A 14349-nucleotide genomic window follows, 5' to 3' on the forward strand; every position below is an offset into this window, starting at 1 on the left:
TAGGAAAACTATTAGGCCCCAGAAACAGGCCCATAACTGAGTTGGATTTAAGACAAGAAGTGCTAGAATGAAAACAAATTAAATATGCTAAAATGTTTTCATACCATTTTCATTCAGTGGTAACACTGTGTATTGGAAGGCAATTTAAAAAAATAGCTGAAGGCTGTGATTACATGTATAACATGCTGTCAAGTATGGAATCAGTGTAAACCAAAAGCCTCACAGGCTAGCAGGGACTAGCAGGTGTTTGTACTCACCATCCCTGGAAATCTAGGCAGAATCCCAGAATCGGAGTGTGGGAAGGGACCTCAACAGCCATCTAGGCCAACCCATACCCCAAAAGAGCCCCAACTCTAGGGGTTTCTGGAGTGTTCTACCACGAAGACTGGCCACCCAACAAGTTCTAAATTTATCTCATTGCATTGCTGTCCCATCTCTATCTTTCCATCTTCTCCATAGGAATAGTATGAGAATGTGTATCAAAAACTTTGCAAAATCTAGGTCAACTATATCCATCATTCCCTTCAGTCTGCTTCTTCTTTGCTGTTTGTACTTCATTCTTGGAGAGGACCAATGACATCATACCATCTTGACTTGTTCATGAATCAGATTTAAGTGAGGCAGGGCTGTGCAAAGTCTTCAGCCTTACTGTCTCCTCCAGTCATCAGAGTCCAGTGGCAAGAAAACTAGCAAAGAAAGTGGTTGTTACAAAGAGCCAGCATTGCCTTTGTCAAGAGTAGGTCCTGTCAAACTAATCTTGTTTGGACAGGGTTTTTTAAGTAGTTAAATTAGTTCATCAGGAGAATTTAATATGGTTTGCCTAGATTTTAGCAAAGCACTTGATGAAGTATCACAGACTATTTTTGTGGAAAAGATGGAGAGGTGTGACCTAGGAGGTAATCAGATAATTCAGTCCTGAGTGAATAGAAGAGACTTCCAGCTTTAGGCCCCAGGGATATCTCACTCTGACCAAGCCCCAGTGCTATTTAAGGCTTTGAGGAGTGATTTGGATAAAATAGATAACATGTTCATCAAACTTGCAGGTGCTACATATAGCTGAGACAGGTGGATGAGTCAGGAGCTCAAAACACCTTGACAGTCCAGTATCAGGACTCAATCAAAAAAGACAGGAGAAATGTAGTCTTCTCTGTACGTTCAAAAAAGTCAACTCGCAAGTGCAAGCTAAAGGGGGCATGGCTAAATGGCAGTTTGTGGTGCATTGTGATGTGAACAGCGGTCTGGCTTAGTAGCCCCCCAAAGGTCTGATCCTGGGCTGTGTGGAGAGAGAGCTCTCAGGCAGGAATAAACAAGTTGTGTTTTCAGTTCTGGACCTCCATGTGTCAGACCACAGATAAACAGGATGCAGCATCCAGAGGACCACCAGCATCAACAAGTGCCTACTCTCTGCTAGGCACCAGGGCTACAAATACAAAGAATGAAGCTGTGGCTACTTTCAAGGAGCTCATGTTCTAACAGAGGATAACTATGGATAACTGTACAAGTACACGTACAAATCAATGAAAAGTTAAAAACAAGTTTGTTTGGGAAGAAGGGCATTGACACTTATGGGGATCCAGAAACTGTCCAAAGATGAGGCATGGACTGTTTTGTTTTATGTTTTTGGTAAGGCAATTGGGGTTAAGTGACTTGCCCTGGGTCACACAGCTAATGAGTATAGTGTCTGGTCCGAGGCCAGATTTGAACTCAGGTCCTCCTGACTTTGGGGCTGGTGCTCTGTCCTGCTGGGCCACCTACCTGCTTGCTCCTTGAACTGTTTCTTAAAGTAAGAGAAGGATTCCATGAAGAGGAGGTAAGGAGGGAGTCCATTCCAGCTATGGGAAGAGGCCAGAGATGATTCCATGGGATCAATTGAAAGAAATGAGCACATTTGGTCTGTGAAACATCCCTCATTGGAGGCTTGATAGCTTTATCTTGCAGTATTTGAAGGGTGTTAGATCCTATTTTAGTCCTTTTTACCCCTCTTATAGATTGAAGACTGTCAAGAATCTGAAGTGATGAGCCTGCATAAATATTAACTTATTCCCAGTACCCAGAGTGCTCCAGTCTGGACACATGGTGTCAAACCCAGATAGAAAGGAAAGCTGCTGCCTGCCCAAGGACTGACTTAGAAAACCACAAATGATTGTTACCTGTGTTGTGTTTTTATTTCTTTTTAACATTTTCCAGTTACATCTTAATCTGTTTCAGGCTATGCTCAAGAGCCTTGGCTCATCAGGAGTTTGACACCTCTGCTTTCTGCTTCAGCAGAGTTTAAAACTAAGCTATGAACAAAAAAGTTTGTTCACCTTTGTGTGCAAGGAAGACTTTCATCTGATGCCACCCTCCTAGCTATCACAAAAAGCGCGTGCTACTGTAAACGCTTTGGTGTGTGTGGTGTCCTGTGTGCTTTTGTTTCTCAGCGATTTTGCTTTGACCCAGAACACCAGCCATGGCTGGTGGCTAGCCCATGGGATTATAGGGAAGAATGTCTACGTCCCTCCTTATGATGCCTTACATAGAGAGGGAAGGGAGGACGAGGGAGAAGCATCCGAATCCTTTGCTTCTCTTTCCCCTTAAAAAATTAAGGTTAATAATAATTATTAAAAATCAATACATCATACAAGATATAATATATGGATATATATTTATATAATATACTGTGTTATATACAAATGATTATAATATGATTAAGAATTAATATAATTAGAAAAATAAGAATCCCAGCACATGGATCAGGAAGTGGACATAACAGACCAAACTGCCAAAAACCAAAGGGATGCCTGTACCACATTTCAGGAAGCAGCCAGGTGGCACAGAGGATGGGCACAAGGCCTGGGCTCAGGAAAAACTGAGTTCAAATCCTGCCTCAGACATCGACCAGTCAGGGGACCCTGGGCATGTTGTTTAAGCAAACCTTAAAGTGCTATGTAAGTGTAAGCAATGATGAAATCAGAGGTAGGATTTTTCCTGTGCAAAATGTGAAAGCTAGGGAGTAGCCTTGGAAGCTTCCACACACCCTCCCCCCAAATCTGCACAGGTCTGGAGGGCTGCAGCACACCCTATTCCCACCATCTTCAGGCTGTGAGGCCTCAGCTTTACAGAATGACTGTTGCTATCCTATTTGGACATGAAAGTCTTAGGTGTGGTTTTGCTGCTTCTTCCTTCCTTAATGGAGCTAAATTTGTCAAATGAGCAATCACTGGGAGAGGCCTTTGGCACCAAATGTAAGAACTGAAATGACCTTTGTACCAGAAATGACAGAACCAAGATGACCAACGAGGGGTTGACATCCGAGAAAAATAAAGGGTTGGTGAGCATCTATGACTTCATCCCTGGTTAGATTAAGTCACCTGACCCAAATGAATGCTCTCCATGGGCCTTGATAGATCTGACTGTTGGGCCACTCTCAGTAATATCTAAAAGGTTATGGAAAATGGTAGTGGTACAGTAAGTTTGGAGATGTGCCAATAAGTGTCCCAGTTTTCAAAAAGTAAGAGAACGCCAGTGACTTAAGATTCTTTGGAAAATTCTAGAGTAGATCATGAAAGAGAGGTTTGGTGAACATCTAGAAAAATGTTCTAGAAGACTTCAAGAATAAGTCATGCCAAACTAACCTTTCTTGACAGGATTACTAAACTAGTAGATGGGGAGGGAAATGCTATGAATATAGTTTGCCTATATTTTGGCAAAACTTTTGATAAAGTATCTCGCTGTCTTCTTGTGTAGAAGATGGAGCTATGAACTGGAAGGTTAATACACAAAGCTGGATTCAGAAGTGGTTTCATAGCCAGACTCAAAGGATAATTATTAATGGTTCAATAGCAGCTCTGAAGTACCACTGGAGCACCCCAGGGATTTATGCTGTTTAGCATTTTACCAATGACTTAAATAAATGCATACATATATGCCCATCAAATCTGCGGATGAGACCCATCTGGGAGGAACAGCGAACGGTGGATGACAAGATCCAAAAGGGTCTGGATTAGGTTAGAGCATAAATACAAAGACCCGAACTCGAGTAAAAAGTCAAACTCACAGGCAGAAGATGGGGGGGTGGGAAGGAGGTGAGGTTAGTCAGCAGTTAAGCTGAAAAAGACTTGGAAGTTCAGTGGAGTGCAAGCTCTCCATGAGTCTCCATGAGTGTGGTAGGGTCACCAAAAAGGCTAATGTAATCTGGGGCCATATTAAGAGAGGCATCATTTCCAAGAATGGTCAAGTGAGAGGCCCCACTGAACTCCGTCTTTGTCAGACCTCACCTGGAGTTGTGTGTGTAATCCTGGACATCACAGTTTCAAAAGGACATTGATGAACCAGAGAGGGTCCAAAGGTGGGTAAATAGAATGGTGAAGGGCTGTGTCATGTTTTATGAGGATGGACTGAAGGAATTGGTTTCTTCAGCCTGGAGAAGATGCAGAGGTGGGGAATGTGATATTTATCTTCAAGTATCTGAAAGGCTGTCATGTGTAGGAGGGATTAGATTTCTCTTACTGGCCCCTGAGGACAGAACCAGGAGCAGAGTGAAGCTGCCAAAAGGTCAGTTTATTCCAGTTAAGAAAAACTTCCTTACAGTTAGTGCTGTCCAAAAGTGCAATGGGGCTGCCTTGGGAGGTGAGATAGGTCTTGAGCAGAGGGAGGACAAGTGCCAGACTAGGGACTTTTTGAGTACGGGTTGGACTAGATGCTGCTGAGGTCCCTTCCCAGTCTCATATTCTGGTATTCTAGGATGCTATGTGATGGAACATTGTGCTTGCAGATCACAAGTCAGGGTAGCTTCTGCCATGCTGGAAAGGTTTCAAGTTTGGGAACAATTATGGAAAGACATATCTGTACTCTGAGGAGCAGATTTTCAGCCACAACAACTTCCAAAGGTTCTCTACTAAGGTATAAAGAAACACTGGTGGAATGAATAGCCACATTGGCCTAATAACTGCTTTTAAAAAAAATTCTGGTATGACAGGAGCCACAACCACTCCCAGAGTAACCCAGATTTACCACCACCAACAAAAGAATAATCCTTTATTAAAGTAGATACAGAACACTCAAGTTGTCCAACGTTTAATACTGCTTTACATGTTTAACTTCTTAGAACAATTCCTATTATACACCTGTAACCCAGACTTTTCAGATGATTACAGAAATTGTTTTTTTCTTTAAAAATATATTCATGTGCCAAATATGCAGTTTATAATCTTGGAGGGAAAGAGAATACATCAAAGGTATATATACAATTATAGAAGAAAAGTAAACCCATATTATACACATTGAATGGAAGACACAGTATATTTATTTCTTTACATATTCTAAGAGACATTCAAGAGAAATTAAATAATTTGAACTATTTCAGAAACTGTTCTGTTGGATGAGGTTTTATATTTTATTTTTGCTACAAGAAAATCCAAAATTATTCACACGGAATTTCCCAACTTACATTCATCTAAAAATATAGTAAACCAGAGAAAGCGGAAGAGGAAGGAGCAGTGAGAAAGACTGAAAATTGGTTAACCTAAGTGTTTTATTTCTTATTGAGATTTTGCTTTGTTAAGTAATCGGCTGCTGGGGATAATGGCAATAGGAGAGAGGGAAGAATGCATTTCTAGGGAAAAAAAATCCTCTAATGTACAGGTTTTTAAAAGAACCAAATAAAAACCTTTATAGCTGCAAAGCCATGTGGTGCTTTTTCTGGGTTAGGCAGGTAATGGTTGTAATAAGCATAAGAGATTTAAAAAATTTTTTTGCTTTAATAAAGTTAAAAACCTGAAAACAAAACTTCCTGTATGTTTTTTTCCCAAAAAAATAGAGATTTTTAAAAATATATATACACAATATATAGAAGCTGAGAGTATGCAAAAGTGAAAAGAAAAAACAAAGATCCCAGGAAGAATAGTAAGTATGCAGCCTTCAGGTCATAAGCTGACCCCGCCCCCCAGGGGTCCTCACTTCCCTTTACCTGCTTCATGATTTTATAATAAAACATATCAAGCCTGAAATAAAGGCACTGCTGACATCCAGGTAGCGCAGCACATCGAGCTCAGAAATTCTTTGATCAAGAAGAAAACATTTTAAATGAGCAGATGAAAATGTAAGATGGAACACTTTCAACTCATTCCAGTGTCAAAGCTAATAAAAAAAATCTAAATGTACAAATGCAGCCTTGAAACTTTTTAGTGCAAATAGGAAAATGAACAGCATAATTTTAAATTTTATTTAAATAAGATAACATAAGGATAGTTCTCTGCTCCATGAGGTTTCCCTATGGATAATTAACATAATGGCATCTGGTGCAAATGTCTTATTAAATATCAAACACATAAAGAAGACAAAAAGAGGTGAAAACTCACCTATTTATTATTTCAACTTTAGCTTGAAGAATAAAAAGGGTTGTTCGTGGAAGATCAAAATTTTTTTTTTTTAAAGATTTGTTGAAGGGGTCAAAAAATAATGTGACTCTTCCTGAAGTCTGCACACACAGATGCTGGTGTCACATGGTCCGAGTGCGCGTGCCTCTAAAAAGGCCCGAGTTCCCAGCGCGGGGCATTAGAAGGTCTCATCGTCGTTACAATTGGTTGCCCAGTGGCCAAACATCTCACAGATCTCACAGTAGGGGCGCTCTTCACTCCGGCTGCCGTGGTGTGTGGAATGGGGAGGATCCTCGGACACCTGGGTCTGGGTGGGGCAGTCCTCCGTGTCATGTAGGTCAAAGCAGTCACAAATATCACAGAAAAGGCGAGGTTTCTTCTTGAACTGTTTCTCCTGGTCATCACTGCCATTCAAGAAACATGGCTTTAGCAATATGAATTCAAGAGGCAATAATGATACTAACAGCCAACATTTATTAAGCACCTCCTGTGTGCCAGGCCCTGCACTAAGTGCTTTACAAAGATGATCTCATTTGATCCCACAACAACCCTGCTATAATTATTTTACAGATGAGGAAACTGAGGCAGTCAGCAATTGAATGATTTGTCCAGGGTCATCCAGCTAGTGTCTGAGGTCAAATCTGAACCAGGGCTTCCTGACTCTAAGCCCAGTGCTATGTGTATCATGGTGCCACCGAGCTGGGAGCGGCTTTTTTGGAAGGGCAATTGGGATTAAGTGACTTGCCCAAGGTCACATGGCTAGTAAGTGTTAAGTGTCTGAGGCTGTAGTTCTTTTATTATTTACAAAATCCTATTTACAAGGGATTATTCTATTACCTGCTTTTTAAATTGTCTGCTACCCAGAAAATTATTTTCTACCTCTGGAACTTAAACGCTTGTGATCAAGATTCTAGCTTTGAAAAATACATTTAACTGTCAGCACTCCCCATGTTCATTCTGAAGAACCACTAGCACCAGGCCAGTCCTAAATACCTGTCATAGTTGTTGAGGTCATTCCCATTGAGAGCAGCTTCCGACATCATTTCTACCTTCATCTTTAAGTCCTGATTTTTCCTCTGAAGATCCACTATTACCGAATTCAGGAAATCAATCTGGTTCATTTGAAAACAGAAAGGAGAAAAACAATAGTAGGTACAAATGTGGGGACTTGTCAAATGCAGGCGCCCCAGGCAGACACGGTGACATACTGCCACTGAGTGGCGGAAAGCCATGCCAGAACTGAGGGGTCAACACCGGCCACTGGCAAACCAATGTTGTCCGACGCATTCGAAGTGAACTGTCCATCTAAGATCTTAACTTAGGACGAATTAAGGATTTTAAACTTGGGTTTAAAATTCTACCTAATAGATTTCTTTCAGCTTCAAACAGGCTATGCTGATTTTTAAAAACGTTAGTCCAGTGTCTTACTGGTTATACTCCAATAGCAACAAAGTGGGTTATAGCCTTTCCCAACTATTCCATGGAATCAAACTGATTGACTGTGTGGTGACTGTGGAAAATGACAGGTGAGGAGCTATTTCTTCCAGGAGGAAGAAAGAATTCTCCACCTTTTTAGAGTCCCACGGCATCTGCCCTCACACATTCGGGTCTCCATGACAGACCTCGCCACACTAGTGTTCAGTGCCATGTTAATCCGTTATAAAAGGTGTGTGCAGTGTAGCAGTGATAGGTCAATGAAGTGTTAGAGAAATGGGGAAGGTGGGGGCCCAAGGCAAACTGCAGGCAAAAACTCCCTTTGGGGTCAGAAAGCCAAACAGATGCGGAGAAGAGGGAATTAAGGTAAAATGCACCATCGAGGATAAGGGCTGTCATGAAGTAATGAAAGAGCATCCACTGATCCTTTCTGAATCAGGGTTCAACAAAATAAAATGGGTCACTAGCACCTTTTGTCTCTCCTGCAAATGTTTAATGTCACAAATAATTCTTCCATGCTATTTAGCTAAGCCTAGCTGCTAACATTTAAATAGCAGAGAATACGGATCAACTCTGATTGCTCAGGAGCTCATCATCCACTCTATAAATACCCTCTTATCCTCCTTGACTTTATCAGCATTTTTGCTGTTGACCCATTATGGAAAAAGCAATAGACCCATATAATCTGTCACTGTAGTGTAGCCCTCCCAGGGGGAGGAGCAATCAGGCCCTCTTAGAGCACAGCTTCCAACACCCCCTTTCATTTCCCAACCTAATCTCCTATTTTTAGGTTGCCATTTGGCTAAGAACCTCATGTTAGGTTTATTACAAGGGGGAGTTTCTAGGGTGGGGGGGGTAAATGGAGAATAAAATCATTAAATGCACTTAAGTACAGGGATGGAAATTGCAAATAACCATGGAACAAAAGTGTAAGAAACAGAAACAAACCATTTGCTGAGTGGAAGGAAGTGTGGCCAGCAGCAGACGAAATAGGCAGAAGCAAAGGAAGGGAGGGGGAAAAAGAGAAAACAATGTTAATAGGGCATTACTGCTACCAGAAGCAAACTAAGCAAACAAAGATAATTCTAAGGGAGAATCTGAGGGACCATACTTAAACACTGGTCCTCCCTCCTCACTGTCCCCATCCTAGGGATTAGGAGGAAATAAGCAGGTTTCCTTATACGTAATCTTGATAGATATGTAGCATTTTAAACTTAAAAAAAAAGCCCTTAACATACATTCTATCATAGATAATTAACCATAGCAGGTCCCAATTCCATTATAATACCCTAAGCCCCTAATTTTTAAATGAAAGGTGCTAATACTTCATTAAATTTTTTAAAAAATTTGTTAATCTTGACTTTTAGAAAATAAATCAGCTCTTTTCCCCCCGAAAAACATGCTCTACTCAAGGCATTATTTTAAAGAAAAAATAAAAGGGTTTTACCTGACTCTCTTGAGCTCTTTCTTCCTCTTCAGAATTACCTTAAATAAAAAGGGAAGGAGAAAAGAATTTGGAAAAATAATTGCAATTTTTTGTGGTCTGTAAAATACCGATGAAATTTCTACAATCAATTGTGATGATACCATGCAAATGGATATTATCAAAGATTATTATTATAAACTTATAAAAGTGGGAGAGAGAGGTCCATCAGGGAAGTTTCCTAATGAATTTGATGAGAATACCTCTCCTTGTATAGCAGACATTCTTAATCCAATTTCTTGGGGAAGCCTGGTGAAACTTATTTTCAGAATAATGTTTTCAAATATATAAAACAAAGAATGTTATAAAAATATTTTTAAAACTCTACTCTTTGTAGAATGCTTTAAATGCATAAAACAAAATAATTAGAATTACAAAGGAAATTAATTAAATTGAAAGACAGTTATCAAGATGTTTTTTAAAACAAGCTCACAGATTCTAAGAAGCCCTGCTCATAGAGGCTGAACAAAGCCAATGGAAGGCACCTCGTTAAGAGAACAAAGACAGCTCTGGACTGGATACCAGTGACCCAGTTGGCTAGAACTCTTAGGAGAATCTCTGGTCAGAGAAGTCTCTGCTGCAACTTTCCTCCACCTTTGCCCTTTCCTCCTGTCTTTCAGAAAAAATGCAGGCTAGAGAAGAAGCAAAGGGCATCCCCTTATCCTTTCCTGAATAGTGAATGCATCGAGGGAAAAGCCCAGGGTAAAAGCAGACATGTGCTTGTCTCTGTGACCTGGGAGAAGTTCTGAGAGCGGATATTCTCAGCCCAATAGATCACAAAAGAGGGTTTTCTGCCTCCAGAAACACGTGGCTGAGGCAGCCATATATGCTTGCCCATAGAGTCTACCAGAGGAACTCATGAACAATGTTCCTAGCTCCCAACTTCCTGCGTAGAGGAGGGGGCATCTTTTAACAAGAGAAGGGAGACTTCATTTGCAGTGCCAATTTTGGGAATTGCCTCATGAGTAAATCCAAGTTTAAAAGTTCCAGCTTCTAGAGAGAGGAGTATCTTTGAACAATGTGTCTTTTGGAGAAAGAAGATGATTGTGAAGCAAATTTTTAGCTCAAGGTCTAGTGAAGACACCAATAGTATAATAGGAGGGAGCAAGAGATCAGGATCTTACAATTCCTAACTATGACTGAGTTACCTGGATTGTGCAGATCACATGGGATCTTAAGCTGTGTTTGCTGCCAGGGGATAAGCTACAGGATGGCACTACCAGGCTGCTGAAGGGTTGTGTGACATCTTGTGGGAGAAAGGATTTCACCAGATGTCAACCACAACCCCACTGTTTCCTTCCCTTCCAAGGGAAGCTTAGGAACTACAGGGAGTGCTCCATGGGCTTTCTGTCTCTGTGTCCTTCTCTAGGTCCTTGGCACCTTATACTTCCTGTGGGGTAAAATAAGCTTGGCCTCTACCAGATATGCATTTATTACCTTGAATGCTAGCGTAAGATTGGGGAATCCTGTTACCCATGGGTAAAACCAGGTGGACCAGTAGAGTCAGAAGACCTGAGTTCAAATCTGGCCTCAGACACTTAAGAGCTGTTTGACCCTGGGCAAGTTATTTAACCCTGTTTGTCTCAGTTTCATCATTTGTAAAATGGGGATGATAACAGCACCTACCTCACAGGGTTGTTAACGAGAATGAAATGAGATAATATTTGTAAAGTGTTTAAAGCACAAAGTAAAAAAATGCTTCTTTCCCTCTTTCCATATTGAGAGAAATCTAGACAAACCTATTTGGAAATTTCCCAGTGGAAATTTGTCTGTGGCCTGGCAGAGGACAAATGAGCCAGAGAGAAAATGACTGCTTCTCTGATGCCCCTTGAGATCAGATCAGGTCCACATAAACCTGTAGCATAGACAGGGTTGGGCAGAAGACAAAGAGAGGACTCAGGAGGGCCCACAAGGGTCCAGCTTTACTTTATTCAACTTTAGAGATTAAACATTTGAATGCAAAGACTTGGTAAAGGCATTTTCTCCCCTGAGCACTCTAACCATAGTAAGAGTTATTTAGAATACTTAGGCTTTGAGTTTAGCTGTAAGAGGTAAGCCTGTTTACAAAGAGGCCCAGGAAAAGGCTCATGGTCACCCTTCATATTTAATAGGTTTTGATAATATCCATCGCTCAGTGTTTTTTTTCTGTCTAGTATATTATCAAGTCAAAAAGTCATCCTGGATGGGGACCTCTAAGTTCACTCCAGTGAAGAAGAGAAAGGAAAAATAGCATATTAAGAGGTCAAAGTCATAATGAAATTTATATAAATGATCATTGCTTCTATCCTTATATGTGCAAATCTGTGTCCACCAGCTTACTTAAAAGAAACACTCGGGGGAGCCAGGTAGCACAGTGAGTAAGAGCACCGGCCTCAGTCAGGATGACCTGGGATCAAATCCGGGCTCAGATACTCGGCACCCACACAAAAATAACTGGCCATGTAACCTTGAGCAAGTTACTTAACCTCAATTGCTTAAAAAATTTAAAAAAAAAACACTCACAGGTAGAGTCAGAAGATCACAGATGTAGAACTGGAAGGCTCCTCAGAGATGTACAGCACTTTCATTTTAGAGAGGGGGAACCTGAGGCCCAGGGAGGGGAAGGGACTTGCCCAAGGTCAGAGTCAGAATCTGAACTCAGGTCCTCTGACTCCCAAGAGCATTGTCTCCCGCTCTCTAGTCTAAGCTGAATCTGGAGCAGCAATCTCTTCTTGCTAACAGAGATAGTACAGCAGAGGTGGCTGGCCTTGGGGCTCTTCCCTGGAGCCCGCCACTGACTCCCTAGGTTGTGTGAGAGTGGTCTGTGCCTGTCCCGCCCCTTCTATCTGACTCACTTTCTGCACAGGCAGAGTGTGCCCTGCTGCACCCTGGGCTCCGGGCTCTCTAGGATGGGGCCGGGGCACCCCATTAAACACGCAGCAAAGGCACTGCTCAACTCGGGGTATGCCGGCGCTCAGCACGGGGGGAGCCGCCTGGCGCTCTTACCCCCAAAGCCGCTCAGCTGCCTCTTGTTCTCCTTCAGCTTCAGCTCTAGGTTCTTCACCTTCAGTTCCAGCTTCACCTTATCAGATTCTAGTGACTGAACGACTGAATGTAAAGACTTGGCAGAAGCGTTTTCTCCCCGGAGCACGGTGACCTGGAATAAAAGCCATTTGTAAGTGCCATGGAAACTGAGGCGCTGCCTTTTAATCAGCGAGGGGGCATGAAGACTCATCCCCAGATCGTACTGCACCTCATTCCGGAGTTTTTCCAGCTCTGCGTCCTTTTCTGTGAGCAAGGCACTAGTGATACTGATGGACTTCTGTAAGGAAGCTCTCTCTTCATCAGTGTCTGTTTTGTACACGGATTCTCTAAAAGACCAAAGAGAGTTAAAGAGTTCCAGAAATCAACCAAGAGTTATCAGCATACACAGACAAGCGTGTATGTATCTGTGTTAAAACACAAATGCAAACCTAACGCTGGCAAATTTAAGTTATTTTCTAAGACTACAGAAACAATTTAGAAGAGGAGATTTGTAAGGATATCAGAACTACCATACTGCAAGAGCAGGTGGGGATTTTACTTAATACAGAAAGAAAAAACAAATAAAGTTTACCTATGCATATACATGCCAGAATCTGCATATCATCGCATCCATTTGAATTTAAGGAAAAATGTTAATTGGTTTGGAAGGTGTAGACTCAGAAACTGTGTCAAAACAATTCACCAAAATCTAATTTTGAATTGAATTTTGTTACTTCCTGGAATAATTTTCACTCGAGCAACAAAAACCACATGCAAAGCTTAATTATACAGTTGTCATGCAAAGCGCTGATTATGCTGGAAGTATCTTCTGGTCCTCACTAATTTAAGTCCTCTTATTAAGAAATTGGCGCCCACATGTTTTAAGAGGCAAATTATACCAAAGTAATAATAGCAACATTAGATACTACTGCCTGTGCACCAAGAAAAATTTGGATTATTGCTCAGGAACTGCAGAATCTAAAAGGGATTTTAAACACTACTGTAAAGGCCAGAGGAAGCCACGACTATGAGAAGAGACTAATGAGTCACAGAGCACTCAGACTGCAATGCTAGGTCTGTGACTAACTCAAGGTCTCTGACCCTTGTCAAAGTATCTTTTGGATATTTTCTTATCCATGTTGAAATATTGGAGAGAGCTATTTGAACCCTTTAATGGCAGGAAAGCCTTCAGCTCATAGCCAAGGGACGAGGTAAGGAAAAAAAAAAAAGGAAAAGCAAAGAGACAGAAAAAGACCTGGACCGGGGAAATTACAAAACTGAGGGAGGGAAAGGAGAAAATGTTAAAGACAATCCAGAAAGAGGTTAGTGTAAAGGGTAAAAAATGAATTGTCCATGGGAATGAAGGGAACCAACTGCTATTATAAAAATAGTACTCTGGGGGGAAAAGGGAGAGAACACAATCTATGTAGATATTGTGTTTTCTGAGCTGTCCTACAATCTAGAATCGAAATGGCCTGTTTTTCACCAAGATATAATCATCTTAAGCACTATCGGCCAAATTACACTGAATTACATCACAAATAGCTGGTTAACAGGACAGGACTCAGTATTGGATACAGTCTTCTCGTGACAAACTAGAAAATGGAAAAGCTAGCAGGCCCAGGTTAGAAAACTGCATTCTTGATTTGTGTCAATTTAGTGAGACCCATGATATCCAGCACATGAATTACAATAGTATAATGACTCAGGGTAAATTGAAAACCCAAGCAAAGATGAAAATATAAGTGCTGTCTTAATCTCATTGTTCAGCTTACACTTATACTCCAGAATGGTAGGTAGTAAGAAAAAAATCTGGGTTTTACAAAAATTTCCTGGCTTGGATATACCATGATTTCTTACACTGGCATTAGAGAAGGACAGACAACAGTGCTGTCAAATGAATAATGGAATGAGAAAAGTAGGGTTTCTACCGAACATATGGACTTACTTTCATTTTCTGTAAAATGACTGATTTGAAGTAAAGGTGTTAGAACCTGACATCAAGGAGGTAATAAATGACTATTAGTCAAAAAAGTTAGAAAGAAAGAAATCATACCCGTGTCCAAATTTTGA

The 14349-nt window shown here is 41.1% G+C and overlaps 2 protein-coding genes across 5 annotated transcripts in view; both read right to left on the bottom strand.

Moving 5' to 3' along the window:
• Positions 1 to 14349, bottom strand: part of DIABLO (diablo IAP-binding mitochondrial protein) — a 105581-nt gene that overhangs the window by 31248 nt on the left and 59984 nt on the right. The gene's annotated exons all lie outside the window — the stretch shown is intronic.
• The window catches only part of CLIP1 (CAP-Gly domain containing linker protein 1), a 126608-nt gene continuing 117246 nt past the window's right edge, over positions 4988 to 14349 (bottom strand). For all 4 annotated transcript variants that reach the window (XM_069081632.1, XM_069081633.1, XM_069081634.1 and 1 more), the window contains 5 exons: positions 12506 to 12623; positions 12259 to 12409; positions 9238 to 9275; positions 7350 to 7468; positions 4988 to 6760 (listed from right to left, as the gene is read on the bottom strand). In XM_069081632.1, the coding sequence (XP_068937733.1) occupies positions 6535 to 6760; positions 7350 to 7468; positions 9238 to 9275; positions 12259 to 12409; positions 12506 to 12623 (652 nt within the window). In that variant the 3' untranslated portion in view covers positions 4988 to 6534. The remainder of the gene's footprint in view (positions 6761 to 7349; positions 7469 to 9237; positions 9276 to 12258; positions 12410 to 12505; positions 12624 to 14349) is intronic.

Source organism: Petaurus breviceps, unplaced genomic scaffold (assembly GCF_028583685.1).
Source record: "Petaurus breviceps papuanus isolate PSGF00001 unplaced genomic scaffold, PetGlider_PUasm1.0 99, whole genome shotgun sequence".
Taxonomy (NCBI): Eukaryota; Metazoa; Chordata; class Mammalia; order Diprotodontia; family Petauridae; genus Petaurus; species Petaurus breviceps.